General features: G+C 40.5%; 1 protein-coding gene across 1 annotated transcript in view; it reads right to left on the bottom strand.

Moving 5' to 3' along the window:
* The window catches only part of KALRN (kalirin RhoGEF kinase), a 526,387-nt gene that overhangs the window by 185,608 nt on the left and 313,263 nt on the right, over nucleotides 1-27,516 (bottom strand). Inside the window, 3 exon segments of the mRNA XM_068408148.1 lie at nucleotides 3,277-3,472; nucleotides 15,125-15,299; nucleotides 21,309-21,478. Of these exon segments, the coding sequence (XP_068264249.1) occupies nucleotides 3,277-3,472; nucleotides 15,125-15,299; nucleotides 21,309-21,478 (541 nt within the window).

Here is a 27,516-nt window from a genome sequence, read left to right as displayed (position 1 = left end):
ACTTAAAAATGTAGCTCTGGAAAGCATGAGCGACTCTTAACTGTGGTGCTCATTATGACAATGACACTGACAATGCAAATGGACTTTAATAATCAAATTTGTGCAATCAATTAATCACCTATTAGAGTGTAACTACTTTTAGTACCTAGAAGCAGAATGACTAAGGTGTGTATGCTAAAGGATTACATGAACACATCATCACTGCAGCTCGGGTCGAGGTGTTAAATCACTGCTGAATTATGATCCTAAACTTTCCATAGGAAATGGATTTCTCAGAAATGTCTAAGCTGCCACTTTTGGAAACACCAGTCTCTTTCAACATATCAAGTTAGACACTCAAAAATCAATATCCATTTTTGAGAATATTTGGCCACGTATTTAGCTTTGTTATCAGTAGCAGAGCTACAATCAAACTGGAAAAATAGAAGATAGGTTTGTTGAAATAAAAAGTGTTGGCCCATTAAAAAGTCCAGTCTTCTTGAGAATACTGTTATAATATTCTCTAAATGCAAATATGTTTCTTGAAGGACACAGATTTTAATGAGACATGACTACAATTTGAAAGTACTGCAAAATTTCAGAAAACACGACCTGACTTTCAGATCTTACATATCCCCTAACAAAAACAAACATTTATTTGAAAAATAATTATTCTATTGGTGAAAACAGGCTAATCCAAACCAGGCTCACCCACATGTGCTGGAGTAGGGGAAGGAATCACAGGAACATAACTCTGAGCTGTATGGAGCTTTGGAAATACCAGACTTGCATAGATGCCTCACATGCACTGATGCTCTGAATATCTGCACAGAGTCTGATATGGTGCATAACAGGACCACTGGATTTATTGTACCAACATGACCATGTTCACAGGTATTTCCAGACACTCCACAGCCTGATAAGAATCACTGCTCCAAATCTTCATCGGACATGCAAAAATCATGGGCAAATGTCTAAAACCTTCTTTTTCTACCTGCACAAGATTTCCAAGTGGAAAAGGCATCATGCATGGAAACACCTAGATGTAATTTTATCTGACAGACTTACTAGCTTAAAGACCTCCAAGCCAAACACCAGAGTGATCAAAATTGAATCAGTTTCCCGTGTGACATGATAAAAAGAATAAAGATCAAAGACAATTATACGGAAAGGAAGAAACTTGGTCAATTAAGGGTGGCTGGTTAGGTAGAATGTCCCTGAGAAATCACATTGTTTTCTGGCTTTATCTTCTGTGGCTACAGCTGAGTTTTGATTGTAGCAGTGGTGATGCTGTACAATAGGAAGCAGCAATAGCACCTGATTTCCCAGAACCCCTGCAAGTTCACAGCTCTGGCAGTAAGAACAATCATCCCTTAACTTATGCACAGAACGACTATGATACAGGATTCAGGAAGAGGGAGAAAAATTAAATTAATTTTTTATGGCATATAACTGTCCTTTATTGAAATATGAAACAGTAGGCTCCCAAGAGCAATTTCTCTCCCTTATTTTGCCATTCTCCCAGCATTCAGCATTCCGTGCATGGCAGACATGACCATTACCTTTGATTAACTACAGTCACTCTACATCCCCATGAGGCTTCTGCTTCTTTGCCTTTGTGGCCTATGGCTTTTCATTGGGTAGGCTTCCCAGAAAGTGATCTTAGATAATCTTATAAAAACATTTTAAAAGTCACTTCATTTAGTTGTTTATCTTTTGTCTGCGATCCAAAAGAAGTTGTTTCTAACTTCTTGACAAACACAGGTTTTTTTCCCCCCCGCCCTAAAAATCAGTCACTGAGACTCCTGACTGTGCTCTGTTCTGGATCATATTCTTTACCTCCTATGAATTCCTACTCATATTAAGATTCTTCTAGGATCTAAAAAAAAAAATAAAAAGCATCTTAACTGATGTATTCAGACAAGTTTTCTATCCCAGAAAGCAAAGGAGCTGAAGCACAGGATCAAGTGTACTGTGGGCAGAGCTCACACACATGGTTCACACAATGCACTGAATTGTCTGGTTCACAACATACTCTTGTAGCCGTCCTTAAGTCTCTGTTGAGTGCAGCTTGCCAAATCAGGCTGGATACTGCCAGAATTTTTAGAGGTGGGTGCCTAGAGGTAAAATGTTTGCCAAAGAATAAAATCATAAAAATCCTTTTTAATTTGAAACTGCAAATTGGGAGGGAAAGAACAGGAATTGCTCTTGCTTTGCACTCCTTCCAGACATTTAAGAATGTTAAAACACTTCACAAGTAACATTCATTTCTGGACTTTATGAAGTGATTAATCTGAATTATGATATTCCTTTTCCAAATGCAAAATGCAAGGATACAAAAATCCTGACTCACAGGATGCCTTAGAAATAGGATCCTACTGCTGAGAAGCAGAGTAAAAGTATCAGACAGGCTCCCTATCAACATGAATCAAGTCTGTCATTTAAAAGCACAGGTCAAAGGGGTTTTTTTATATCCAAGTTGCTACCTTTAACTTTCAAGTGGACACGGAAAAGGAAAATTCCAGTATGGTTTATCATATTCCATTTTTATACAAAATAGTTCCAATTAGAGCTGGCTGGAAACAAGAGTTCCATTTCATGACCAGTTTCAAGGCTCTCATATTTTGATTCTTTCCCAGAGGGCTCTTGGATAACTAGCTTCTTTCTCCCCTCGCCCCTCTCTCTCTCTCCCCCTGGGGTATGTCTGCACCTGAAATGTAGCGCAGGGAAAAGGTACTCAAGTCTGTGGACAATGAAGCCAGCACATGTGGTCAGTTTGCCTCTCAATAAAGTCTAGTTGCAGAAAGGTTAACAAGCTTAGGAGTCTAGAATGGCTACACTTCATCCAGACCTGAGGTCTGACTGCCCAGCTCAAGTATCTGTAACTCATGACTCGCTCTGCAGTGCTTGTTTCTGAGCTGGTGCAAGGACAAGGACCTACCAGTGTAACTTGTCTTGCCCTCTCCTCTCCATCCACTTTGGAATTGATCATGAACTCCATCCTGCAGTCGTGAACCTTTCTGACTGAAACTTGAAAGTCAGCTTTATTTCCTCAATGAGTTTCTGTCTCAAAAAAACAGCAATTTCTGACACATAACCCTGAATCAAAGAATTCTCAAAACTGGTGGAACAGTTCTGGGAGTGGAGAGACAGGTATTGCCCATACTTATTTATGTTAAAAGGTGATGTATTTGGTATGTATTGAGCTATTTTTGCTTGATATGCATTTTTGGTGTTTTTCTTGTTTTTTGTTTTTTTTTTTCTCATGTAAAACAGAGATCAAATTTTTCTGCTCACCTGAAGCCTGGACCTCCATGATGTATTGGTGTAAATCTTGCCCTTGCTGGACGACTTCAAAGGTCATGTTGTTCATGGCCAACTTCCGCTCGGTGTGACGCTGCAAACGCTGCTCAGCCAGAGTGAGGTCTTCGGTATTAAAATCATTCATTTGTCTCAGCAGATCTTCATTCCAGGCATCTAACTCTGCTGTAACCTTCATGGGCAGAAGACAGACACTGTATTCACTCAAGATCAATGAAAAATCTTATTCTCAAACTGTGTTTGGATCACAAAAGTACTTCACATTTTGACTCTGATCCAGAAACCCTCAAACCCTCAGTACACTCTGGGTCCTGCCCACTTAATGGTCATGCTTAACACCTTGCTTAGGTGAGGATCCATGAAAAGATCATCCGTCCAACAAGAACCTGACATCTTCTTTTTCCCTTACACATTCCAAAGGGCACTGTAAGAGAAGACTCACTGTATTCACATTGATGGTAATGTTATTGAATAAATACAAATTTAAATGAAGAAGTAATGCTTACAGAATTGCAAAACAATTTGTAACACCTGTGACCACATAATCCCAAAAAGGCCTGAACATTTCTAAAAATATTTTGCAATGCGCTGTATGTTACATATTACAAATGGAAATATTATTTATTCTATCTTAATTGAATTGAAATGATAAGCTGCTTCCATCAAGCCCTAAACCAGGGATAACTAATACATTTTCAGAATTATTATTATTATTATTGATATAATGTACTCCGAACAGTATCTACCCATTTTTCACAGAAAATGCATCATGACACTAGATCTTTTATTATGAATTTGTGAATTAGCCCCCACGGCATTGATTGCAGTTGCATTGAGTCCCACCCTGTGCTTTCAGGGACTCACAGTCTTTTATAAGGGTCTGTCTGTTGTCTTCAGTGGACTTGGGAACAGGCCCTGTATAACTTTTTTCTCCTGTGGATCTGAAAGCTTTCACACTGGGGAAAGAATATAAATAACTCACTTTTACAAGGAGGGAAAGCACAGCACAGAAACATCATACCCTATGCTAGGTGAATCACCAGTAGAATGACAAATGGTACCTGGCTTTAACCAAAGACGTCTATTACCTGCCAATAACTCATGGGAACATGCAAAATCTTCTGTTGGTTTCTTTGCTTCTTGATTATAGCACACAGACTGATGATTTTAGCAGTCCACTTACTGTATCTTCTGTATTTTACATTTTAGCCCACAAGTAGCCAACCAGTATCAAAGTCCTTCTCTGGTTTTGCTTGTTCAATTAAAGCAAGATCTAGCCCCCACACAACAGCACAGTCTCACCTCAAACTACATTCTGCTACTGCGGACAAAAAAAGAGGGAACGTGCTAGTGACAATGAATGAGGGAGGGGGGACAAGGGAAATCGAAATTAAATCATGCATATAGGCTAGTACTGAGCAGAATACAATTTTTTTAAGTACTTAAAAATTATTAAATAAATGCCTTAATTCTGATTCGTAGGTCAATTCCTCATAGCTAGATTCAGGAGACCTAAAACTAGGTATCTAAATTCACACTTGTGCACAATGTGATGTAGTGAAAAGTTCTGTTTCTCACTAAAAGTGCTCTTCAGTGCCTGTGTGCAGTGAGATGCTTAACTTCCCAAGCAGCCAAGACTAAAAATTTTCCATTCCTTTTTCTTTCCAGAAAGCATACATTATATCCAACACAGGCACAGGTAGGCATCCCAAACAGACCGGCTCTCAGCCCTTCTCACATTAGCATGGATGGCAGTACACAGCTTTGCATTAGAAGGGAAAACATAAGCAGTTTTTAGGCTCTTTTTTGAGAGAAGCAGAAAAGCAGATTTACTCAACCAAGAACCTGGGACCTCAGCTGCAGGGTGAAAGGCAGAGTGTGGACATCCTGAGGGGCTTCTATTTTTCTTCAGCTTGTTCTGTTGCCCATTCCACTCAATTACCTTTAAATAATAGCTACCTCTACAGTCTCTTTGGCCCCGTTCCTGATTCCAGCAGCCTCTGATTCATTCACACATCGTAGCTGAAGTCCCTGGACGGTGGAGACTTACTGGCAGATTTAACAGTTATGTAGAAATGGTCAAAGTAGACGCCGGAGAAGGGTTTTACTAGATACATTTACATTTAGAGACAGATCCTCAGCTAACAGTAATCAGAATTGAGGTGGTCTGGATCTTGTTTCAAACTACAAACAACAGAATGAATTTAGAGTAAGCACAGGTTCCTACAGTCATGACAATAACACTTAAAAGTTCAATGCAAAGCCCTTTTTGCTCATAGAATTTAATGGAAAGGCACGTGATATAATTGAATTAGAGGAATTTTCTTCTTTATGAGCTATTAAAAATACTGTCTGAATTCATTGCACTGATTGTCAGGCTGCTAAAACATAATAATTTGAAATTATGAAAGGGCTCACAAAGTACTTTCCGATTTTCTGTGAACATTCCCATGCATGTGCACTCAGGAAGACGTATGAAAGCATTTATAAGTAACAGTAATAGAAAAGATTAAAACAATCAAAGAATATGTTACATTAGTTTGCTCTTGCAGCTGTGATAGGGGGATTCTGATCAGAACAAAATCTCTCCATCCCATTTATGTCTATGGACATCATCTCCAGGACAGGAAAATACAAATCTTTTGGAGGGTTGAACTGTCAAGGGAGTTGAAGACGGACGTATGAAGGAATCAACAGATGTTCCCACAAGTATGCTGAGATCCAGCACTTCTACAGAACTGCCTGGGTAAACTCCTCTGCTGTGGTGCTGTTTCTCTTTGTAACTTCACCACTTGGCTGTGGAAGGGACACTGAGCAGCATTACTTCTGTCGTTAAATCTACAACAATTCCCACCCAAGGACAGCGAAATGGCTGTTCCTGATGTAGTGCTTTTTGCTGCTTAGGCTCGAGTGTCCAAGACAGGTCTCTAGCAGAGAGGCATCTACAAACACTCAAAAGAAGGACTACCTCCCCAGGCAACCAGTGCTCCTGATACTCAACGTTGGCATCCAGTTTTCACCAGGCTCCCCGCACAGGAGGTGCTGCTCCTAAATATCTACCTGTCCTATCAGCCATTGCAAAGCACTGAAGGGTTTATGCTCCATTATCCACACTCCCCAGCTCAAATCAGTGGTTCCAATTAAAGAGGAAAGGACAGTAAAGGCAGGCAGCACACAAGCTGATAAACAACATGGGATGCAAGGCCAGCCCATGGTGCTCCATGTCATATTGCCAGGACCAGGAACAGGGGCTAAGACTGCACCTGAGTGGCTCTGGACAGTTGGATAGGTTCAGTGGGGCTTGTGAGCCCAGTGCCAGCTCTGCCAAGGCCAGGAGCACAGCCACCAATGGCAGGGAGAAGGAAGGAAGAAAGGAAGGAAGTTGCCTTCGAGTGGAGGCTGATGAAGGAGTGATAATCATCCCATGTGCTGGGTGAGGGGAAGAGAGGAAGGAGTCAGGCACAGCGAGAGGTGGAAAATCATCAGATTTCTCAGATGAAGTCTGTACAGGAAGGTTGGGTACATTGCTCTGAGTAACTGAGACAAACAGATGGCTAGAAGAGAATCTAAAGCACACGAAGGCAAAGAAGCAATAGAGCGCTGTGATAACAACCCAGGTTTCCTGAATCCCAATCTGGTGCCCTATCCCAGAGACCATGCTGCTTTGCATATCTCATTAAGACATTTCCTTTTCTGTCTGTACAGCCAATGCCTCAAAATCCCAGCAGTTTCTGTACTTCAAACTGGACCATCTGGAAATTGTCCCTGAGTCTGAATTTGAGTCCCTAACTGGTTTGACTTGGGTATAGGGAAAATTATTTCTTTTTCTTCAGGAAGATGCTGTAATTAGGCAGCTCTGTTAACTACAGAAGTATATTTTTCAAGTCTAAAAAAGGACCTTGGATGCTTTCACAGATTGGGTCAGGCATTGACATGTATGATGAAACTTGGACTGCATCAGATGAAAGTGTCCTGTCTCCTAAGCTGTGGTAAGAACCAATTGCACCGGCTCTGTGTCAGGAATTGTCTCATAAATGAGGCTCACGTGGTCATGAACTGTTCATCTGCTAGATTTTTGGTGGGAAGAACTGACAGCACTTCTTATGTTTATTCACTTTACTTCCCAGTGTTTGTAATTCTAAATAGACCTTAGCATCCCTCACATGCCTTGAAAGAAGAGAAGCCCTTCTGGAAGGGAAGCCCCAAGCTCTGCTCTGTTCTGCTGTGGCATGAGTGAGAAATCGTACCAAAGCAGAAGGGTCATGAAAGCAGCAACAGTGGCAGTGCACAGGTCTGCATTAGCAAAAGCAGCAGACTTCTCCCCAGCTGCCCACACTGTTCAAAAAAAGCTGCACACGTGCCTCATCATCAGCCACAGTCTGGCTGACTCCTTGGAAGGAGCCACACTCCTTCCTTGCAGGTCATACAAGGTTGGTGGCCAAGAAACAGCTTCCTAATACTAAAGGAAGGTCAAGTGACTCCAGAGTACTAATGAGTGAGGAAGACACAACAAAGCTATTGATTGACAATGAGACTAGAAAGCACATTTCTTTATTCTTCACCTGAAAGAGATGCTCCCACAGCCATAACAGGAGGGGAGCTAATACTGGTAGTGAACCTAATCTAGTACTAAATGAGCTACCTGAGATATCCTCATCAGAGCAACAGAGGCAGCACAAGAGTTCACTTCAGCATGCAATCAAATACTGGGTTTGTGCTGAGCTCCATGCTACTATCACAAGGCTCTAACACTTTTATGTCAGCCAGGTCTGTGGTTCATGCAGACACAGTGACCACAGTCTAGACCACATACTCTTTAAGCAGACATCTTCCTAAAGCAGCAACTTAATACACCCAAATTCCCACTGCTGCAATATTGCTGCATTTGCTGCTTCCTGGATTTATCATGTTGCAACACCAGCAGATAACATGACTGAAGGGAGAGAGACATGTTCGTCTTCAATCCTGCAGAAAGAGAAGAGGTATAGGGAAGAGGTACGCAGGTGAAAAGTAATAGCAGTAATAATAACAACAGTAGCAGTCCAGCCATCTCCTGCCTACATTGCAGTGTGGTTGTGAATTAGGCCAAAGAGACTACCCGAGCTGCAGCAGCTGCTGTGCAGGCAACTGCACATTTGCAATAATTTCATATCTAAGTAAATCCTAAGTATCTTCTTTTTTGATGATGCTGCTGAGATTTGCTACAAAATGGTGCTGCTGAGCCTTGAATGCTGCTTAGTTGGCCTAAATTCAGCATTTGACACCTAAGGCATCTTGTTTAATGCCAACCAGAAAATTTTGTTTGCCAATTGAAGGAGGTAGAAAGGGGAAATGAGGAATCAAGCAAAAGAAAACAAATGTTATGTGGTGAATTAATCACATAGGGGCTGATATTTTGACGTATGGGCTGGGGAAGGGCATATGAGGAGGAGGGAAAGCAACTTCTATCTTGGGAGCAGAAGTTATCAACACAAAGAGGGTAGGCTTATGAGAGGGATCCAAAAAAGAGTAAAGACGCTTGGGAAGAACAAGCAAATGTAGGAGGCAGGTTGCAAGAGAAATGATGGTGCAAGTAGGAGGAGGAGCAAAGGTGAGAAGAGTGGGTAGAGCATGGGAATGAGGCAGGACAGTCACGTAGGCACAGGGCAGATCTGTGCAGATCTCAGAATCAAGAAAAGGGAATATCAACCTCATTTCAAGAGAAAAAAAGGTGGGAGCCATACATCTGCCATGAGCAGAGAGTGAGGGTGGATGAGATGAGAGGTCAGATGTGATCCAGGAAGGAATCAGTAAAGGTAATTCTGACTCCTGGATGCTAAAGGAGTGTCTGCGAGTGCAGAAAGAAAGGGCTTATAATGGAGTAGGGGAGAACAGATCTCTAAGGCACATGCTAGAGGCTGGGCACCAGGGGTGTCAGGGGCGACAGCACTCAGCTCTGCTTCAGCGTTCAGAGCAGGCTAGAAGAGCAGAGGACTGGATGTGACACTGTAAGTGGATCTGTGAGCAGACTAATACTGAAGGTATATGGTAGAGAAGATGTAGGTAGGAAGGGGTGACCGAACCTGTCACTTCTACAGATCATGTAAGCAGAAAGTTTGCTGTTCCTTCTTCTCAGGCCTCGGTTTGGGTTGACGCTGGGCAGTATGACAACACTGTCACCCATTTTTTTGACAAGAGACAGAGATGCCACACTGCCTTAGTGGGAACCTGGGCCACTGAAGTATGAAAAGGCTGCCACAGTGATGATTCTGCTTTGGTGCTTTTGGCTCCTGAATCCCAAAAATATCAAGAGAAACTATGGAACTCAGCTCCAAGAGACAGACAGGGTGCCCAGGACAGCTTAGTGCCCGCCTTCCGTTAAAGTGAAGTGATGGAGAGTTTGAAAACTAGGTACATATGGAAAAGAAAAACAAAAGCTCACTGAACATGAGTTCAGGATATTCACGTGAATCATCACAGGATTCCAGCTTATGAACAGAAGAGGCTGAATTTTTTCTCACCTTTCCTTTTCTTTCAAACGTCTCTCAAGATCTCTGTAACTCTTATTTCTCATAAAGAAGCTCACATCTGAGTGCCAGCTATAAGTCAGTGAGGGGCTATAAAACATCTCGTACCTTCACGCAGGTAGCTAATTCACTTGAACAATTCTGCTAATGTTACAAACCTGGAATGGGAACTCAAGTGAGTCGTAAATAACAGTGAAGTAAACTAATGTCTGAAAGCTGGCTCCTGTTCCCTTCTAAACTCATGCTCAGGGATGGATGCGAACAGCCAAAAGAGTCAGCAAATGAAATCAAGGCTGAAAAATTCAATTAGCAGGTGAAATGGAGCCAAAGAGATTGAATTAGAAAAGAGATTGGAAAATTAGATAGGTGAAGATTTTAGTGATCACAGGGCTTTTTGAAAGATAACAAACAACATACAAGATCAAATTTATATTGTAAAGTGGGAACCCCCATAATCCCTTTCAGGACTATGTCTTGGCCTAGGAACCACGTTGCTTTAAGACTGCAGTGCATAGGCTCTCTCTAGCGTGCATAGATCCATGTGCATTGCAGGAAACAGAACAACACACACAAGGGAAGGAGCTGGGCAGCTCTTGGAAAGGGAGGGGGAAGTTTCTTTGGATGCAACCAACGACTATTGCCAGACAGATATTGGCTGACATAATTTCTGTTCTCAGTCACAGAGTTTTATAGAAGCTTACAGGTGAATCTGATCATCTCTCTACAAAAGATACAAAGAAAAAATATGCAGAAAGACTCTGGATGGCAGTAATTTTGTTAGGGGTTGCAACTCAGTGCATTTTACCATTCCTTTCTTACGCATTTACTCAACACTTTACTGTATATTAGTACTCATGCAAATAATGGATAATAAGCCTTTAAATGACTATTGCTGGAGCAAAGGACAAAGTATACTTGACAGATTTTACTGAGGATATAACTCTGATATAAGACTGTGCTTCATATGTATAATGTGCTCAGTGTGGTGCCAGCACTGCCTCTAAAGCCTGCCAGCTATCGTCCCTTGAGTCTTACATCCTATTTCCTTGTAGTGGATCAGCTACCACATTCATGTTGCGTGAAATCTCCCGAGTTACTTGGTTGGCTGCATGAACACAGCTGAAGTCTGCATCATATAGAAAGCCCAACCATATAATCCTAATGATTCCATCTTCTGTTGAAATGCGCAATGACTTGGTAAAGGAATAAAACATATCAGGCATCAAAGTTAGACACGTTTCCTAAATAAAGAATGGGTTGTCATTTTATGGTTTTAAAACCTAAGGCAGAACAGCCTCCCATAGGGACAGCTAGGCTCTCTCATGTTTCTGTTATGCCTGTTTCCAGGTGTTGTCAAAGTTTGGATTTCATACTTTATCCCAAGAAGCCAGAGTGTAAATATCAGTCAATATAACGAGATTAAGGCAAGAAAGAACAGGCAGCACATGCTATGTGCCTGTGGGTTCGTATCCAAATTCATATCTGACAAACCTGCCTTGACTCAAGTACAACACAAAAGTTGCCTGTGAGGCTTAGAAGTCCTCAGAAGTTCTAAACGAACGCAGCTGGTCTGTCCTGCCAAAGAAATAGGCAGGTGGCTTCTCTTTAGGTAAAATGCTTTTCCTGAAGAGAAAATGCAACAATAGCTGACAGATTTCACTGAAATAGAAGAAAAGGTCCAATGATGCCTAAATAGATGGAAGGAAGTGTTGCTTGTGCAGTAATCATTAATTCTGAAGTTTATTTGGACCCCAAACCTCTGTCAAGAACAGAAGATTACAGAAAAGCTCAAAAACCAGGAGGGCTACAAAGCAAACGGGTACAGTGCAAGTAAAGGAAGAAGTGCCAAAGGAAATGGTTACGTGGTCTATGGCATGAACTTCAGTATCTTTGGAGAACTGTAAAAGCCAGAAAGCTTCCAAAGAACAAATGACAGTCAGACACTTTCTAAATAAAACTACAGGCCAATCACTCAATTGCTATTTACGAGTTTGAAAAATTCCTGATACTTTCAGTTTGCATTATTAATTAGAAAGGAGAGAGGGAGTGGGTAGCAGGGAAAACTAATGGAATCAAAAATACTTGGTACCAAAACCAGACAGAAAGAGACAACACGAGATGTAACTATTCTCTGAGACCGAGCTGTAATGCACAGCCTTCCCTAAAGCTGTTGGAAGCAGATGGGCTCCCACAGCTGCATCCCTCTGGCTTCCACTGGAGAGATGGAAGCAGATGGGCTCCCACAGCTGCATCCCTCTGGCTTCCACTGGAGAGATGGAAGTTTTCTCTCTCATCAGAGCTCCCAGGGAAGGGTCTTCATCATAAAGGACTCCCTGGAGCACAAAAACCCAAGAACCAAGGGTGAGAACACAGACCTAAGGGAGAAAAATGGAAAACTCAATGCTTGACAAAACAGATGCAGCAAAGAGGACAAAAGTGTTCAAGTTTGGGAGGTGGAGGGCCCGCTTTTTGCAAAATGTTTGTGTGAGTGCAGGAAGGAGAGAGATTTACATGGCTGCAGCAGGTAGAGGGGCTTTGTTAAGGATGCGTTCAATATGGTACTGCTCTTTGGGCAGATGGAAGGGGACTTATCTGGACTAGAAATGGAGAAATTAATTTGACAATCACACTGGTACACATTATTTCACTATTCTTAATCTATGCAGAATCTAGGCTATTATGGAAAATTAAAACCTAAATATATTTCCAGTCATATTTCAAGCTATTTGTCTTTAGTAGAAAAAATACTTAATTTCCTGGTTTAAATTTCATTATCTTTTTCCCTTAAAAGCTTGGAATAGTCAACCATCAGAAATACTACGTGCTTTTTAATTACTGTGATGAAAAAACCTTTTTGCTTCTCAACAACAGCGTGAGATAATTTTGTTAATTTTGATAACAGTTTCCTAGTGAACTGGAATCTTTATTATACAGCTGAGGCAACTGACTGCAATCCACTTTCTAAGGATCATTACTGTGTCAATTTGAGCCAATTCAGCTGTTGTTTGAAAGGCATAGCATACACGTGTCATTTAATATTTTATTTCAAATTGCCTTTCTTTTTATTATCCACCAAACTGTTTTTCTTGTTTAAGCACAAAATGTACTTGTAAAATTTAAGATACTGACCTGGATGTATTTTTCATTGTGTGTTCAGTTATAAATAAAATATCAAAATTATTCTAAAATAAATATTTTTCAGAAACAGGGAGCTTTCTAAATAAAATCATCTGCCCATAGACTCCCTATGAAACATGTTCTCAGATTTCCCTGTAATATTAATCTTGCAGAGGGAATTCAGATGTTCTTATGATTAAAAAATAGCAAATCTACAGTGACAACTAAGTGGTGATTTTCTTTAAAATCCTTTCTAGCTAATCTGATTTTAGAAGACTCTGAAGCACACTTCCAATTTTAAATATCTTAATGTATCACAGCCACTCCAAATGTGTCTGTGAATACACAGAGGTAGGATTCACGCAGAAACAAACCAGAGGGATCCACACAGTATTCTCATCTCTGGCACCACATATGGAGGGGACTAGGATAAGTCACATCATCTCCTGATGTCTCAGTTGCCCCATCAGTAAAGCAATCCAAGGTGGTAATGGCCTTTGACATCTTTGATTGAAAGACTATGTACAAAGAAAAAGAATTTGAAAAAAGGGGCTTTTTGTTTGTTTGTTGGTTTTTTTAGACCTTTACTTAAACCAACATAATTCTAGGTTCAGATCTAGAATTTGCAGTGAACACAGAGAGGCTGAGATCTTAACAAATGACTCGCATGGGCTCACCATATACTGCCCACAGACACATTTGGGTGTTACAGAAGCACAGAGTTTTTCTTTTTTTTTTTGCTTAATTTTTGAAAACACAGGTGCCATTTAAAGGTATGTACAAATATATGCAGTCACACACCATTTATATCTTTAGAGTAAACGTCTCAATTATTCAACATTTGCCACACAGTTGTATCGAAGTATCTTCTATTTAAACATAGGAGATACTACAGTTACTGCAGGCTCCTGAATTTTGAATGTAGCATTCTTAAGGCAACCACTGCTCACACAGTAAAGTATGTTATCTGACATAGAAATACATACATTTAGACTTACACACACACACTAATAAAGAATACTATCTCCCAGTATCAAGAAGGCTGTATGTAACTGGTACGTAAAATTAAACTATTCTCATTTACATAAATAACAAGAACTGTAGAATAGACTTCAGTACAATACCTAACTATTCAGTCACAACAGGAAAGCTCAGATACTCCTCACTGATTTCTCTCTCTGGCATCCAAACCTAAACCCCCTTGTTTTCAGCCTTTTATTATTATTATTTATTCCACTATAATTCATCGTGCCATGTATTAAACACTTACAAAGTATAACACAGCATTCTAAAGCTCCCATTAATTTTCAGTACCCACCTTGAGATTACCTACAGATTTACAAACAATACTTTCAGGAATATATCATCAAACCACTTAAAAGTGCTCCAGGAACTGAATAAGCACCAGTGGGATACAGTAGGAGAAACACACCCCAGAAGGGCCATAAGTGCTGACACATGGCTTTCACAGATTTTGTGCACAAGTTAGTTTACATGTTGTTCTTTTTGCATCATGTTCTATCAGAATTACAGCAAGTAATTAATGAGATCGGCTAGAGTCTCTTTAAAGTTTCTCTGTCCAATACCTCAATTATTAATGTTTTGATAAGTTTTCCATCCAGTGCTTTTGATTTCAAACCAGCAGTACAAAACCAAACCAAAAGATCTTTTTTGCATGAGGACATAAAAATTAACTTTCCCCTTTTTATTCCTTTCCTTTTTAAATAAATTTACTGTGATGCTTAAAGCCCATCTTTTAAATATCCATTCCTTTCATGCATAACATGTTTTTCACTCAGTGGTTTAAAGCCAAGCATGTATCTGTTTGTATGCATCTATGTTTGTATCTGAAGAGACAAACTTCACTGACAAGTGATACTGAACTTTCAAATCCCTGAGTGACTAGTGTCAATACAGAGTTATAACAAGGGCATCTTATAAAGCTTCTCTGCAAAGCAGGCAGATTCTCAGCATGGTCAGTTAAGCAGACATGAATCTATTTCAGTGCATTCTAGCAGTATATCCTAAAGCATATTTTTAGCTTCAACATGCCAAATTTAAAACCTGGTTGTAAGTTTCCCTTTTTCTCACTGGACAGCTGAGCACAATCAAACTCCTCCAGGTGTATCCAAACAGAGTATGTTTACATATACTCCCTCTCCCACATCCTACCTTTCTCCTGTCATGCAGCCAGCTCTTACCTCAATGGTGTACTGTTCAAAAATCCGGAGCTGAAGGAAAATGTCTAGCTTAATCTTCCTCTCATGGAAGAGCTCTTCCATCTGTACCTGGGCCTCATCGAGCTGCTGAAGGACCGATTCAATGTGGCTGATGGAGCTATTGTGTGGAGTCTTATTGTTGGAAACAGCTGAGTCCCTGTAGCAAGGCAGAGAGCATGGTTAAAGCTGAGCTTTAAGGCAGGCAAAAGAGCAAGAACTACACATTTGTGATTCTGCGTGCTGCTGAGAAGCAAACCCAAGCACAAAGGGCTGAGTGAAGGTGTATGCAACACTCATCTCTTCTGCTCGCTGAAATCCTGCAGCTCCTGAACTCGGCAGAAAGTTTGAACAAGGGGATCATCCTTTCTTGTGTCATTACACTGTGACCTTACACATTTGAGGGGGGCGAGGGGAGAATGGCACACCAATCTCAATGGCTCTCTTGAGGACACTGGCTGGCAATCCCCTTTAATCCTACAGAGTGACCTGCTCCAGCCTACACTCGCAATGCCTCAGAGGCACAAAGCTCAGAGATGCTATTTAGCCACCTGGACCTTTACAAGTTAATTTTGAGCATTTGCTTTATTACTTACAGACTAATTGAATCAGAATTACCAGCATTTTAGACTAAGGGGTAGGTATGCCTTGATTTCCTCTGGATAACGTGGTATGGCAATAGATGCAGAATACAGTGCAAAAAACTCCACTGAAGGAAAACACCTTTCAGACACTAAGACACACACTCACTTGTCCTTCCACTAGGGTAAGTGAAAGGAGACATGCCTGTGAGAGGGCAGATACTGCTCCATCTGCACCTTCCCTATACAAGCAGCAGGGGTGAGCAAGCCCTTTAACTGGTGGGCTAGGACCAAGGAGAATTTTCTGTACCTGAAATAAGTCTTAGCATGGACATAGGACAGTCCCGACAGTTTCTTTTCTACTTGTGCTCTCACATACATTAATAGGCTCCCCTACAGCCTGTTACATCTTCAGTAAATTTTTTTCAGTGGGTGTTCTATGGATAAAGAGCCTCTGCAAGCATAAAGAGCTGAAATCTATCCTCAAATGTGCCACAAAAGGTCCCTCAACTTTAACAAGAACCAGGAAGGAAACTCTGAAGCCATAATTTAATCTTGGCTTTGGTACTTCAGCTAAAACAATATGTAGACGCAATGGTTTCCTCTGTCCATCCCGCTCAGAGGTGTGTGATAGCAGCTTCATTATTTGGCATACTTAAACCAAGCCAACAGAAAACACTATCAAATACACTGTTGGAAAGACCTGTGCACTGGCAGGGTAACAGGATGAAGTGGGTAAGCCAGCAGGTCTTACCATCAATATTTCCTATTAATCTCCAGTTCTGCCCGAGAGAAGGTGGAGGAGACAATTACAAACCCGACAGCACATACTGGGCTACTGGTGCACCAACAAACTGCCACATGTGCAGCGAACCGGCTGATAATATAGGAGGACAAGCGAAGTGTCAGGTAATGTTGCCAGGTCACCGCATTGTCCCACAGGGACCAAGTGTGGCTGGGAGCCATTCTTCTGGCCAGCTAACCTGGGCTGCTGAGTAGAGGTGCCCACGGAGTCTCCCCACTGTGGAATAGTGCTAGCTCCTAATTTTGGGGGTTTTATTTCCCTTTTCTGGATTGAATTTTCCCTCCTTAAACATCTAGCAAAGCATTCGTAGCTTTCTACTGAACTTGACTGAAATGCTTGTGCCTTGCTCTTTGCAAATTATCATCATGTAGGGCCAGATCAAAACAACATACAGTCAACTTAAATGTTAATTGAACATTGCCAGTGAACATAATTGAGAAAAAAAAAAAGTATAACCTTTTACAGATACCTTAGATTGAAACTAGGCACTGACACACAGAGTCATTTTAGGCAAGTTTAAAACACACCTTTGAGGTTCTATGGCAACAAAACACACACGTTATTCTGCTTTCATTATGTGTCTTGAAGCATTTGCCTGAACATCTGAAGCCTAAGAATAAAATTAAAAATACAGTATAGTATTAACTGCATAGTAGTTTGCTCTTTGGATGTGTTTCACCTCTTTTCCCTCAAATACTTTATGTCTGACACACTGATCTTCAGATGCTCCAGCATTATTCTGAAGCAATACTATCAACTTCCCATGCTTATTATGGAATATTACACCAATATCAGTCTCTGCAGGTGATACGGTTTCTGCCCCACTCTGTCAGTCTTATGTTTTCACCTTCTTGGTGACCACAAGGTCTCTCTCTGCCTCCACATTAGGGTTGTACAGAGGAAGGATGAATGAAGATAAGGTAAGATTTTGAAAGTACAGCTTAATCTGAGGCAACATTCAATCAAGTTCTGTTTCCTTCAGTCAGCACCTGTCTTCTATAAAAGGACATGAAATATGTCTTCATTCAAATGCAGGTTTATTACTATTCATATATTATCTAAATGACTCAATGAATTATTCAAGACTGGTGTTGAATAATCTCTCACGGGATCTAAAGATACACTTGGTTTAGAAATTCCTTTTCATTAAACATTTCACTCTTCAAATCAAGCCACACTTGCATTTCAGTGGCTGATGCAATACAAAAATTTAAGTGTAATAATCTGGTATTTTTTCACAGTCTCCTCAGGTAAGAACTTGACAATCCCTATATAGTCTGGTTTGAGAAAGATGTCCTTCCGGAAAAAGAAATTTCTGAGATTGGTTGCTTCCACCACAAGATTTCTTGCTCTGTCTGGTGATGAGAAATTCTGGGAAAGAATTAATAGAAGATCCCTACTAGTCTCTGAAAGGTTATGACTTAGATTTATAAAATGCAGAGAAATTATTGAAAAAAAATACAAAATAAACTTTGGGGAACATAAAATTGGGCTTAGTTCATTGCTGTTGAGTTTGTTCAGAATGAACACTGTGCTCCTGAAACCACTTTCAGTGCTTTAACTGGGAGAAAGCTTAGTGAAACATACCCATCATCAAAAGCTCATATGGTGAACTACTGTAAAAAAGTAAGATACATAACTCTTCACTGTCTTTTTTTTCTGTCCCTAACATTCCTGTTCTTTCACATCTCACTGGAGCAAGTCATTGTTTTGCCTTTCACAAATGTGCAAAAATATTGCCCCCAGCAGCACTCCCAGAAATGCAGTTTAAAAGATGTGCTACATGTTGACTGCTGAGAATGATGATCACCTCAGGTAAATACTGATAAGGAAGAGCGGAAAAAGTGTTTCCAGTGCTAACCATTATATATATGGTGTAGCAAGCCAGGCCTGTTGTACTCCTGATAGGTATGGTCTCCTGATTCAAAGAGTCACTGAAGGCCCTGAAGACCTTCTATAAAGAGTAGTCCCAGGCACTGTATTCAACTAGTTCAGCCAGCTGAGCTTTTTCTAAGCTATCTGGAGGAGACACAGAGTGCTATTACACAAATGATCTTCTCTAAACCAATATCTGTGCTCTCAGAGATAAAGACAAGAAAAGTAAACTTTTTCAAGGCCCCATTAATTTTATTGGTTTTAACCTGTGCTATGACATGCTTGATAAGAGCAGTGTATTTAATTCTCTTCATTGCTGTAGCGTTTGCAAGCTTCAGCTATTCTTCATGGCAGGTACAAGGTGATCCACACTGTGAAATGCAATGCTGTGTTAAGGAAAGATTGCAGCAAATCCAATTTTTCCTCTTTTCCTTTATCTGTGTGTTCTTTACTTTTGCTGGCAGTCACAAAAGCTATTAGAGTGGGCACACACAGAGGTGGTTTCATATTTTTCTTACATAGTTCTGCTTCACTTTTTGAAAGAGTCCAGGATCACATTACAGGCTTTGCAGTTAGAGTGCTCAAAACCCACACTTGAATCAGAGATAGTCTTGACAGTTCAGCTCTGCAAATCTTTGCGTCTGTTCAGGGCTTCTGTCCTTCAGACAAATGTTCTCTCTGTGTTTGGTCTTAACTTTATCAGAAGCAGAGGATCACGTTGCACAAATATGTTCACCCAGTTCCACCTTGCTCACTGCCTAGAATACAAGCCAGATCCCACCAACACTATTTCTTTGTTAAAAGCAGCCGCCACAAAACCTGTCTTGGCATTTCACAAAGGTTCAGACATGACACCAATTCCAAAAAAGTCTCAAACCTGAGGCCACCTTTACTTTTCAAAGACTGAAACTAATTGACTAAGTATACATTAAAAAAAGCTGAAGTCCCACACTCCATCTCCCAGTTCACCTCTTCCCCTGCATGACCTTGCAGCCGGTACACCAGTGTTTCTCCAATAACTTATTCATACTGATGCTCCACTGACTTCTCAGCTCCAAACATTGCCCTGGCCACTCTCCAACTCCACATGCCACTTTCCTACTAACTCAGGTGCAGGCAAAAAGCCTTTAGGACCATCCTACAGCCAGCACCAGGACTCCTTCAATACACACAGTTTCTGCAACCCCACAAACCACTTCACACTCCACCTGATGGGCTTACACAGGGTCCCTTTCAGGTTCTTCCCCATGGGTGTTCACACTGAAATGATGTTATGCCAATAGGTGGGATGAACAACAAAAAAATCTTTAGTCCAGAATTTCACTGCCCTTTTTGTGATCTCATAGAATTGCCCTAAAATTTGCAAAAAGTTTCTTTGCATAAAGGGAAATTACCATGCAGACCTTTGACTGACCTGTTACGGCTGGCCACACATATGTTCTTATCTAAAACCCTCTCCTCCTGGCAGCTCACTTACCGAACACAGCATGTTTCCTTCCTACTTATCTCATCAGCAAAGATGAATGGATGGATGGAGCCTAGCTGTATCTACTCCTGATCCTTCCTTTCCATCTCTGATCTCAGCCAGCAGTACCACAGCTCGCGTCCCTCACTCTCCCTCTGTGATGCAGGCAAGCCACATACAGCAAGGCTAGGAATTTACACAGGCTCTCCTGTGTGCCTGCCTAGGGCTCAATGACAATCAAAACCTAGAGAAGCCCTTTCAAATCTCTCATCTTTTTTTTTTCTGACCCAGTGGAGACGACTCTGCATCCAGGGTGAGCGGAAAAAGTATAGAGGAAAGCTCAGCACGTGGCTGTAGTAGAAGACTCAGGGACTCCAGGGGGGCTCTTTAGGGCAGAGCCACACCAGGGTAGTTCATTATCGGCTCTGCTCTAGAGCACCTTAGGCTTTTCCTATCGTGGCTCATGGTTTTCTGCACTTCCCACGTGAGAACTGAAGGCATCAGATTAGGAAAGCTCAGGGTGAGGAGGATGACAGAACTCTCTGGGACAGCCTTTGGTGAAAAGCATAAAACCTGGCAGACTTGCATATTATATACGTATACAGAACATACACACTATGTACATATAGATAAGGGCAATTTGTAACAATACAAAGTTTTAAAAAATAAGTGATGTATTGGACTTGGTTTTGAGCTCAGTAACATCACTAAAAGGCAGGAAAACTCCACTGCTGTCAAAGTTAAAGCCTTAGAAAACCACTGTAAATAAGAACAAATGACAGAGATCTCACAACTGCAAGTTTTGTGTAAGCTTACTCTGTAAACATTCGTTCTACTACACTCACAAACTGAGAAAGCAAAAAAAAAACCCAACTTCTTGGAGCCAGTCTCTTCATGTATCTTAAATCAGGTAAAATGAGCTGGTTTAATTCATAATACAAGTAGAACTGGCAGTATAAGACTCTCTTTGACAGTACGAATAAACCTCACATGAACAAAGATAAATGGAAGGGTGCTGCATACAAAATGAAAGAGTGAAGATTGTTACACACATGTATATTTTATTAAGAGGAATATACTTCTACATCAGGAGTAACCATATAAATCATGGGGCCTCAGCTCACAACCATTTAACAATCTGCTATAAATACCAACTAAAAATATTCACCTGAAACACATTTATTTCAATTCAATTCACTGTGTCTATAAATAATCTCTCTGTCAAACAGGAACCCATGCTGATCCACAGACTACTCTAATCAGTCCACACAAATCACTCCTTGCAATTTCAATCAAATACTCAAAGAATTTGAGGAATCATAAATAAGCAAAGAATAAATAAACTCTCCCAATTAATCCTAACTTACAGTTCCCTATTTATGCACACCTAAACCACAGCATACATCAGATTTCTCAGCACCTGTCCTCCAGGTGGATGCTTACCTGAGCTGTTGGATTAGATCTTCCCCTTCTTTAATAACATTGAGGGTAGCATCCAAGGTGGCTGTTTGTTGCTGCTGAAACTGCTTGATAAGCTCCTGAACTGCATCCACAGAGTCGGCACAGACATCCTCTAAGAGCTCCTTCTGCAGATCTTCCATCCATGTCCACAGCTGGGAAGGAGGGGAGGGAAATATAAATCAGAGAGGGATTGAGATTTAACCCTTTTGCACTCTAATTCCAGATCAGTAAGCATTAACTAGGGCTGCATGTTTCACATGAAAACTGACCTAAAGTTTCTAAAAACAAAAAGATACATTGATTATTGATTCTGGTTGATGCAATTCCATTTTAAGCAACAAAGTAAAGTAAATATAATATCAGGTCATTTTTTTTCCAAAATTAATTTGCATTTCAGTTTATTATATGACAATAACTAATTACATTATTCTGATTAACTCTTTACACAAGAAACAAATTACAATGCCCTACAGCTCTGAAAACCTGACCCTTTCAGGAGCTGTGTGCTATCAGCTGCTACTAATTTCACATGCAGCTGAAGCCTGTTGCAGAACAGACCTAAAATCTTTGGTATGTATGTATGGTACTGGCTGAAGTCTAGCTCTGCCTGCCCAGCTATGCCTTCCCAGGCAGAAGCGTTTGTGGAGGTTTTGGGGTTTTTTTGCTTGTTTGGTTGGTTTTTTTTGTGGGTTTCTGCTACTTACCCTCCTCCTCAAAATGTACCTCAAACTCTGCTTTTTAACTTTGGGAAAATCCAAATGTAGCAGAGAGCAATATCACCAATCAATCCCATGCAGATCCATTAATTTTAAATAGCCTTGACTACCAATTTCAAAACAACAACAACAAACCATTTGAGTAAGTGCTTAGATGAGACTTTCCAGCCAGCTGTTCATCAGACATCTGGACAGTGGCAGGTAAGCCCCAGCAGCCTCTCGTTGGCTGTAAAGGCTTAAAGCGAACAGAGGTTTCCCCTTTAAGCATGCTCTGAAAAGTGAGTGTAAAATCGCACCAACTGAGCTGGCACTCTGCCAGCAAATCCTAATGACTCCACCAGAGAGACTATTTTCTGTGCCATGCCTGCCCCATTAACCCACATTCTGCTGGTATATTCTGCAAAGTAGCAGAGAAGTACAGGAGCGAGAAACAACACGTTGCATCACTGCACTGGGAAATGTCAAAGGACGTGGTGCTGGCAGCAGCCGGGCTGCACTTTTGCCTGCCATTCCAAGGAGCTGGAAAGCAACTTGTCTCAAAGGGAGCTGGAGGTACACATGAGGACGACAGACGTTGTGTAGGGGTAGCAAAAGAGCTGGTAAAAACGTTTCTGTTCAGAACAAGGCACACAAATCCTACAGGATTTCTTCAGAGACTGAGAATTCTGCACGTCTATGTAAAATGAGAGGAGAGGGAGGTGTTTTAAGCACCAGCTGGCAAGGCTTCTCGCCATTAGGGTCCAAACCTAAGGCCAGTCATCAAACACTACACTAAAGGCATGCTGCTGACTTCAAGGATATCACCCCGATCTAAACCAAAGTAACAAAAATCAAAACCTTTCCCATCATTGCTCATGACATCAGAAAAGGGAGAGCCCAGCTCCCTGTGCTCTGTCCCCACCTCCGCTACCAACTCTGTCTTGCTTGACAGACTATAAGCCACCTACGAAAACAAGTTTTAAAACATATGCTTAATTTGAAGGTTTTTCAGTTAGATTGTCAGAGTCAGCTTTGAATATTTTGGGTAAATGCCTCTGTTTATTCATAAACAGCATAACCACAATGGCCTACCCTACTACTAGCCTAAAACTGAATGTCTTTGCTCAGTTTATTTACATATTTTCACATTCTCAGGAGACAGGCATGATTTCAAAAGGCAAGTATTAACGAAAGAAACAAATATAATTAAGTAGTCAGGCTTATGAAATAAATAAAAAAACAAAAACATATTTAAAGAACTAAATAGAGAGCATTTTCATATGTGGCCTGAGGTCCAGGTGCTGAACTCTGGAAAGCCACCATAAACAAAAATGCATTAATGTTTTTATATATGAGTTACATTCAGAATCTTCCTGGGTTTGATCTGGTCCCTGCACCCAATCAAACAGTAGGGACAGCTGGACTATAACTGGCGAGGACCAGGTTGTTTGGGAATATTATTTTCTCTGCTTATCATATCTTCAAGTAATAGAGTACTTTGTAAATATAGAAAAGAAAAATGGCCATGCGTATAAATCATCCTTCTGCCTCCAGCTGGGAAAGCCAGTGGCTTTTTAATTTCTTGCTGTTCTTCATCATATTTCATTTTTCCACTTAAGATAACAAAAAAAGCTCAGGGAACTTCCTTTACAAAAATGAAAGTGAAACTGAGAACTTGCTTCATTGTTAGGAATCTACTGTTTTCTTGAAATTATCACGTTGGAAAGGGTGGAGGAGAAAGTTTCTGATCCCCTATTGTGACTTCAGAGGAAAACCCAGTTTTCAAAAGTGTCTCCAGAATGCCACTTTCAGCAGCAGCAAAAAGGATTTGGACATTTAAGTTCCTAAGTCACTTTTTGAGTACACTTCTAAATTAAAGCAGTGTTGAAATACTTAAACTGTACTGTACTCACCTGGAACCAAAACACATTAATTTCAGAGAGCACTCAAATGTATTAACTCATATTAGCTTCAGATGTTTCCATTAATGACCTCTGATTGTAAGGATTTGCATAATAAAATCTATCAGAATCTAGGTCATCCTTGACTCAGAGGCCTTTAATCCTTTAGACTCCACCAATCCCTGGGAAATCCTAATACAAAGAATCAGTCAATATTAATAAGATTAGGAAGATCTTTCAGGAACAATTTACAATAGGAACCTGATTCAAAAACCTCCTAGGTTATGTGTTACAACTAACATCACCTGAAATAAATTACTACCAAGCCCCACTTGTGAATGCCACAGCAATGAAAAGATGAACTCCAGGTCACTGCAACACCAGAGTCAGAAGAGCTGTTAATCATAAAACCGAAAACACATCCTGTTTGTCACAGCTGAGGAAAATCAGTCCCTATTAGGGTTGGATGTTTAATTCCAATGCAACTATTCAATTGATTTTAAAAAATCCTGACTATTAAAACCCCAAATCACCAGATGCCTTGTGCATTTACTAATTCATGCTGTGACCTACTCTAAACAGCTAGCTAGCTTAGACCGAGTGAACCGTTTCAATTTTTCATTGAAATTTGATTATTACACAGGACAACTTTTATCTCATATTTGCAGAAACTGACTTTGTTCTTTTATTCTTAGCACGAGCAAAATCTGTGAGCAGCTGTCCCATTCACATACATACTCCAAACTACTGCTAATGTATCACTTGATCCTGTACAGGGGGCATATGTAGATGCATACAAACATTTCAAATACTAACACAATATTTCCACATCCAGCTGTGGTGACTTTTAATAAGCTTGCACATCCAGAAAGGGAGAAAATTTCTGCATTGCATTACTTAATATGGACTAAACCAAAGATAAAAAATCCTGGAAAACAATGAAGAAATAACACAAAAATAGTTTTTGTGCTTCCTTCAAATCGATCTATGCTTTGGTATGATTAACTGGATATGGAAATACTAATGCATTAGTGGTAAAACCTGCGTTAAGTCCCTCAGAGAGATGGAGCCACAAATCTGACTCATGCAAACTAAAAATGTTATAGTTGTCAGCTACACAAAAGTCTAAGGCAAATACCTAGCCCTAAAACGTCCATGCTGAAGGTCCATAGAGGCTCCAGAATTGAGGCTTTATTTATCAAGGTAACTATGGCTTTAAACAAGAAAAACAATTCTCTTCTGATTACTAGACCAGTGGAAAAGATGACACCCCCCCCTCCCGCCTTCTTTTGGGGGAGCATCTGGCACCTCTCATGCATTGTAACAACTTCTGCATCTTTCTTGGATATAAAACACAGGCAGTTTCCCTCCATCCAAAAGACAATACAGCTCTTTATTCCCAGCTATTTCATCTGATGCCATACCCTTCATTTCACTCAAGTATTTAATGAGACCACTTACTGGAGGTTTGAAGGACATCTGTGCCTGTTACCTAGAAATTAATGCTTCTGACTTCAAGCAAGGGACCACTTTAAACAAAATCTAAAACCTAAAGAGATTGCTAAGAAAATCTTGCCTGCGTGTTTGGAATCCCTATTAAACACTCGGTGTTTATACACTGCTATTTGCAAATGCCAGAGATGAGTTTTAATCCCCTCAAAACGAGTTTAAAAACACTGAGTAGTGAGACCAGTGAAAAGCAAAGAACCAGTCAGTTCAATCCATGAGAATTACCACTGTACAACATTTTTGCTAGTTGTTCAAAAGAAGGATGTTAACGTAAACAAGCAACCTTCCAGGGTATATGTTCTACCCCTTTACTGTGTCAGAGAAGTGTCACGTGTGGCAGAGCACACCCCAAAAGGATGCTCGTGCCAACTCAGTAAAGTGAACATCCATCACAGCAATGAAGGCTCGAGTAGAATGCAGAAGAATTCAGTGAAATATGGGGACCCTCTTTTCCCACCTGATTTGCACTGCTTCCACTCCATGAGTTGTAACATAAGCGTGCAGAGAACCAAGGGCGGGTTGAGGGGAAAAAAGCAAACACAAACAGAATTGCTCCAGAGAGAGATGTCCATCGGCCCTATTTTCCTCTGCTACTATGCCAGGCTTATACAATCCTATTTTGAGCACTAACGTCTAGCTTTTTCGTAATACGCATTAGGAAGTCACTTAGACCCCAAGTTCAGGTTAATTTATGGCAGGACTTAAGCCTGTGCTTAGGTTTAAGCATCTGTTCAAATGCTGTTGTGAATCTGGCTTCACTGCGCAGCCTTTAGGAAATTGCTTTTTCTACCTCGATTTCCCTGCACCAACATGGTGGAGATAATAAAACTTTTCAGCACAATTAACCTTCATCAGCTGATATTTATTCACACTTAAAATGCATCCAGTGCTGTTTCAGTTGAAAAAACTGATGGTCTTTATAAACTGGAAGCATATCTCAACAACATTTTCCAAAGTCACATTCAAGGTCTCATGGAAATGTCAAAGTAAACAGAAAACAATGTATGTAACGATGAGCTGTAATGTGACCACATGCCACCAGTGAAGTGTCACACAATGACAGCATACCTAATAAAATGTGACAAGATGGGATATGACCAGACGCTACATATGAAATGCCACAATATGCGACTTCCACAGTAAGATACAGCTGACGAGACACCCTGCTGCAAGAAGTAACATTGTCAGATACCACCAAACTGGTTGGGAAGAAACGACAAGTGGAAAGAAAGGGAACATTCTGTGAAAAAAATCCATCTGATCTTTCCCTAACCTCTTTCTTGCTTTTTCCCTTTTCCTTGCCAATTTCTTGACATTCATCCTTGGTTGGGCTGCATCTGGTGCTTCTGTATGCTGATACTTTTTAATTAGTAACCTTGCCTATGGCAAAAGGATTTGCAATGCCTAAACATCTGATGCTTTTTCCAAGTCCTGCATGGACCAGATTGATACAGCACAAAATAATCTCCTCTCAAGGGAAACATGATTTGGGTAGCCGTGCTTACATCAGGGAGTGTGTAGATCCCCAGCCCAAGGTCATGTAAATGTAATTCAGGGACTATTCGCTCTAGGAGAGAAAGTTGGCTTATAACTGAAGAATCAGATGTACATGTTCTGTTCTTCTTCTGCTACCATCACGAATTATAGAAACATGTTCCTCTTCTAGTATAATTTTAATAGAACTTATTTTTAATTATGAATCTGGATGTAATTAACTGTAGTAATTGTACTAAACAAACCAAATTCTGCACTTGATCAAGTTCTTCCTACATCAAAAGATCAACTCAGATTTACACCAGTTTAACACAGTACAATTTGGTGCAGGAGGAGCTTTCCATAGCTGTAAAATATACACTACAAATTCAGCAATTTACTTAAATAAATGCAGGTACAATTACATTTTCCTCTAAATTGTTCACTGGTGCTAAACATTTCATTACGTCTCAAATGGGAGTTGCCCTACCTCTTCCCTCTGTGCTTTTTCCAGTGACTGGCCATATCACTTGCAGTCTTACCCTGATATGCCACTTTGAGCCTTTTGTGCAACTCTGCGCCCAAAGGAATCTCAGAAATAAATCACTTGTG

The sequence above is a fragment of the Nyctibius grandis genome, chromosome 9, assembly GCF_013368605.1.
Source record: "Nyctibius grandis isolate bNycGra1 chromosome 9, bNycGra1.pri, whole genome shotgun sequence".
NCBI lineage: Eukaryota > Metazoa > Chordata > Aves > Nyctibiiformes > Nyctibiidae > Nyctibius > Nyctibius grandis.
The sequence above is the reverse complement of the archived record's forward strand: the minus strand, read 5'-3'. Positions and strand labels throughout refer to the sequence as shown.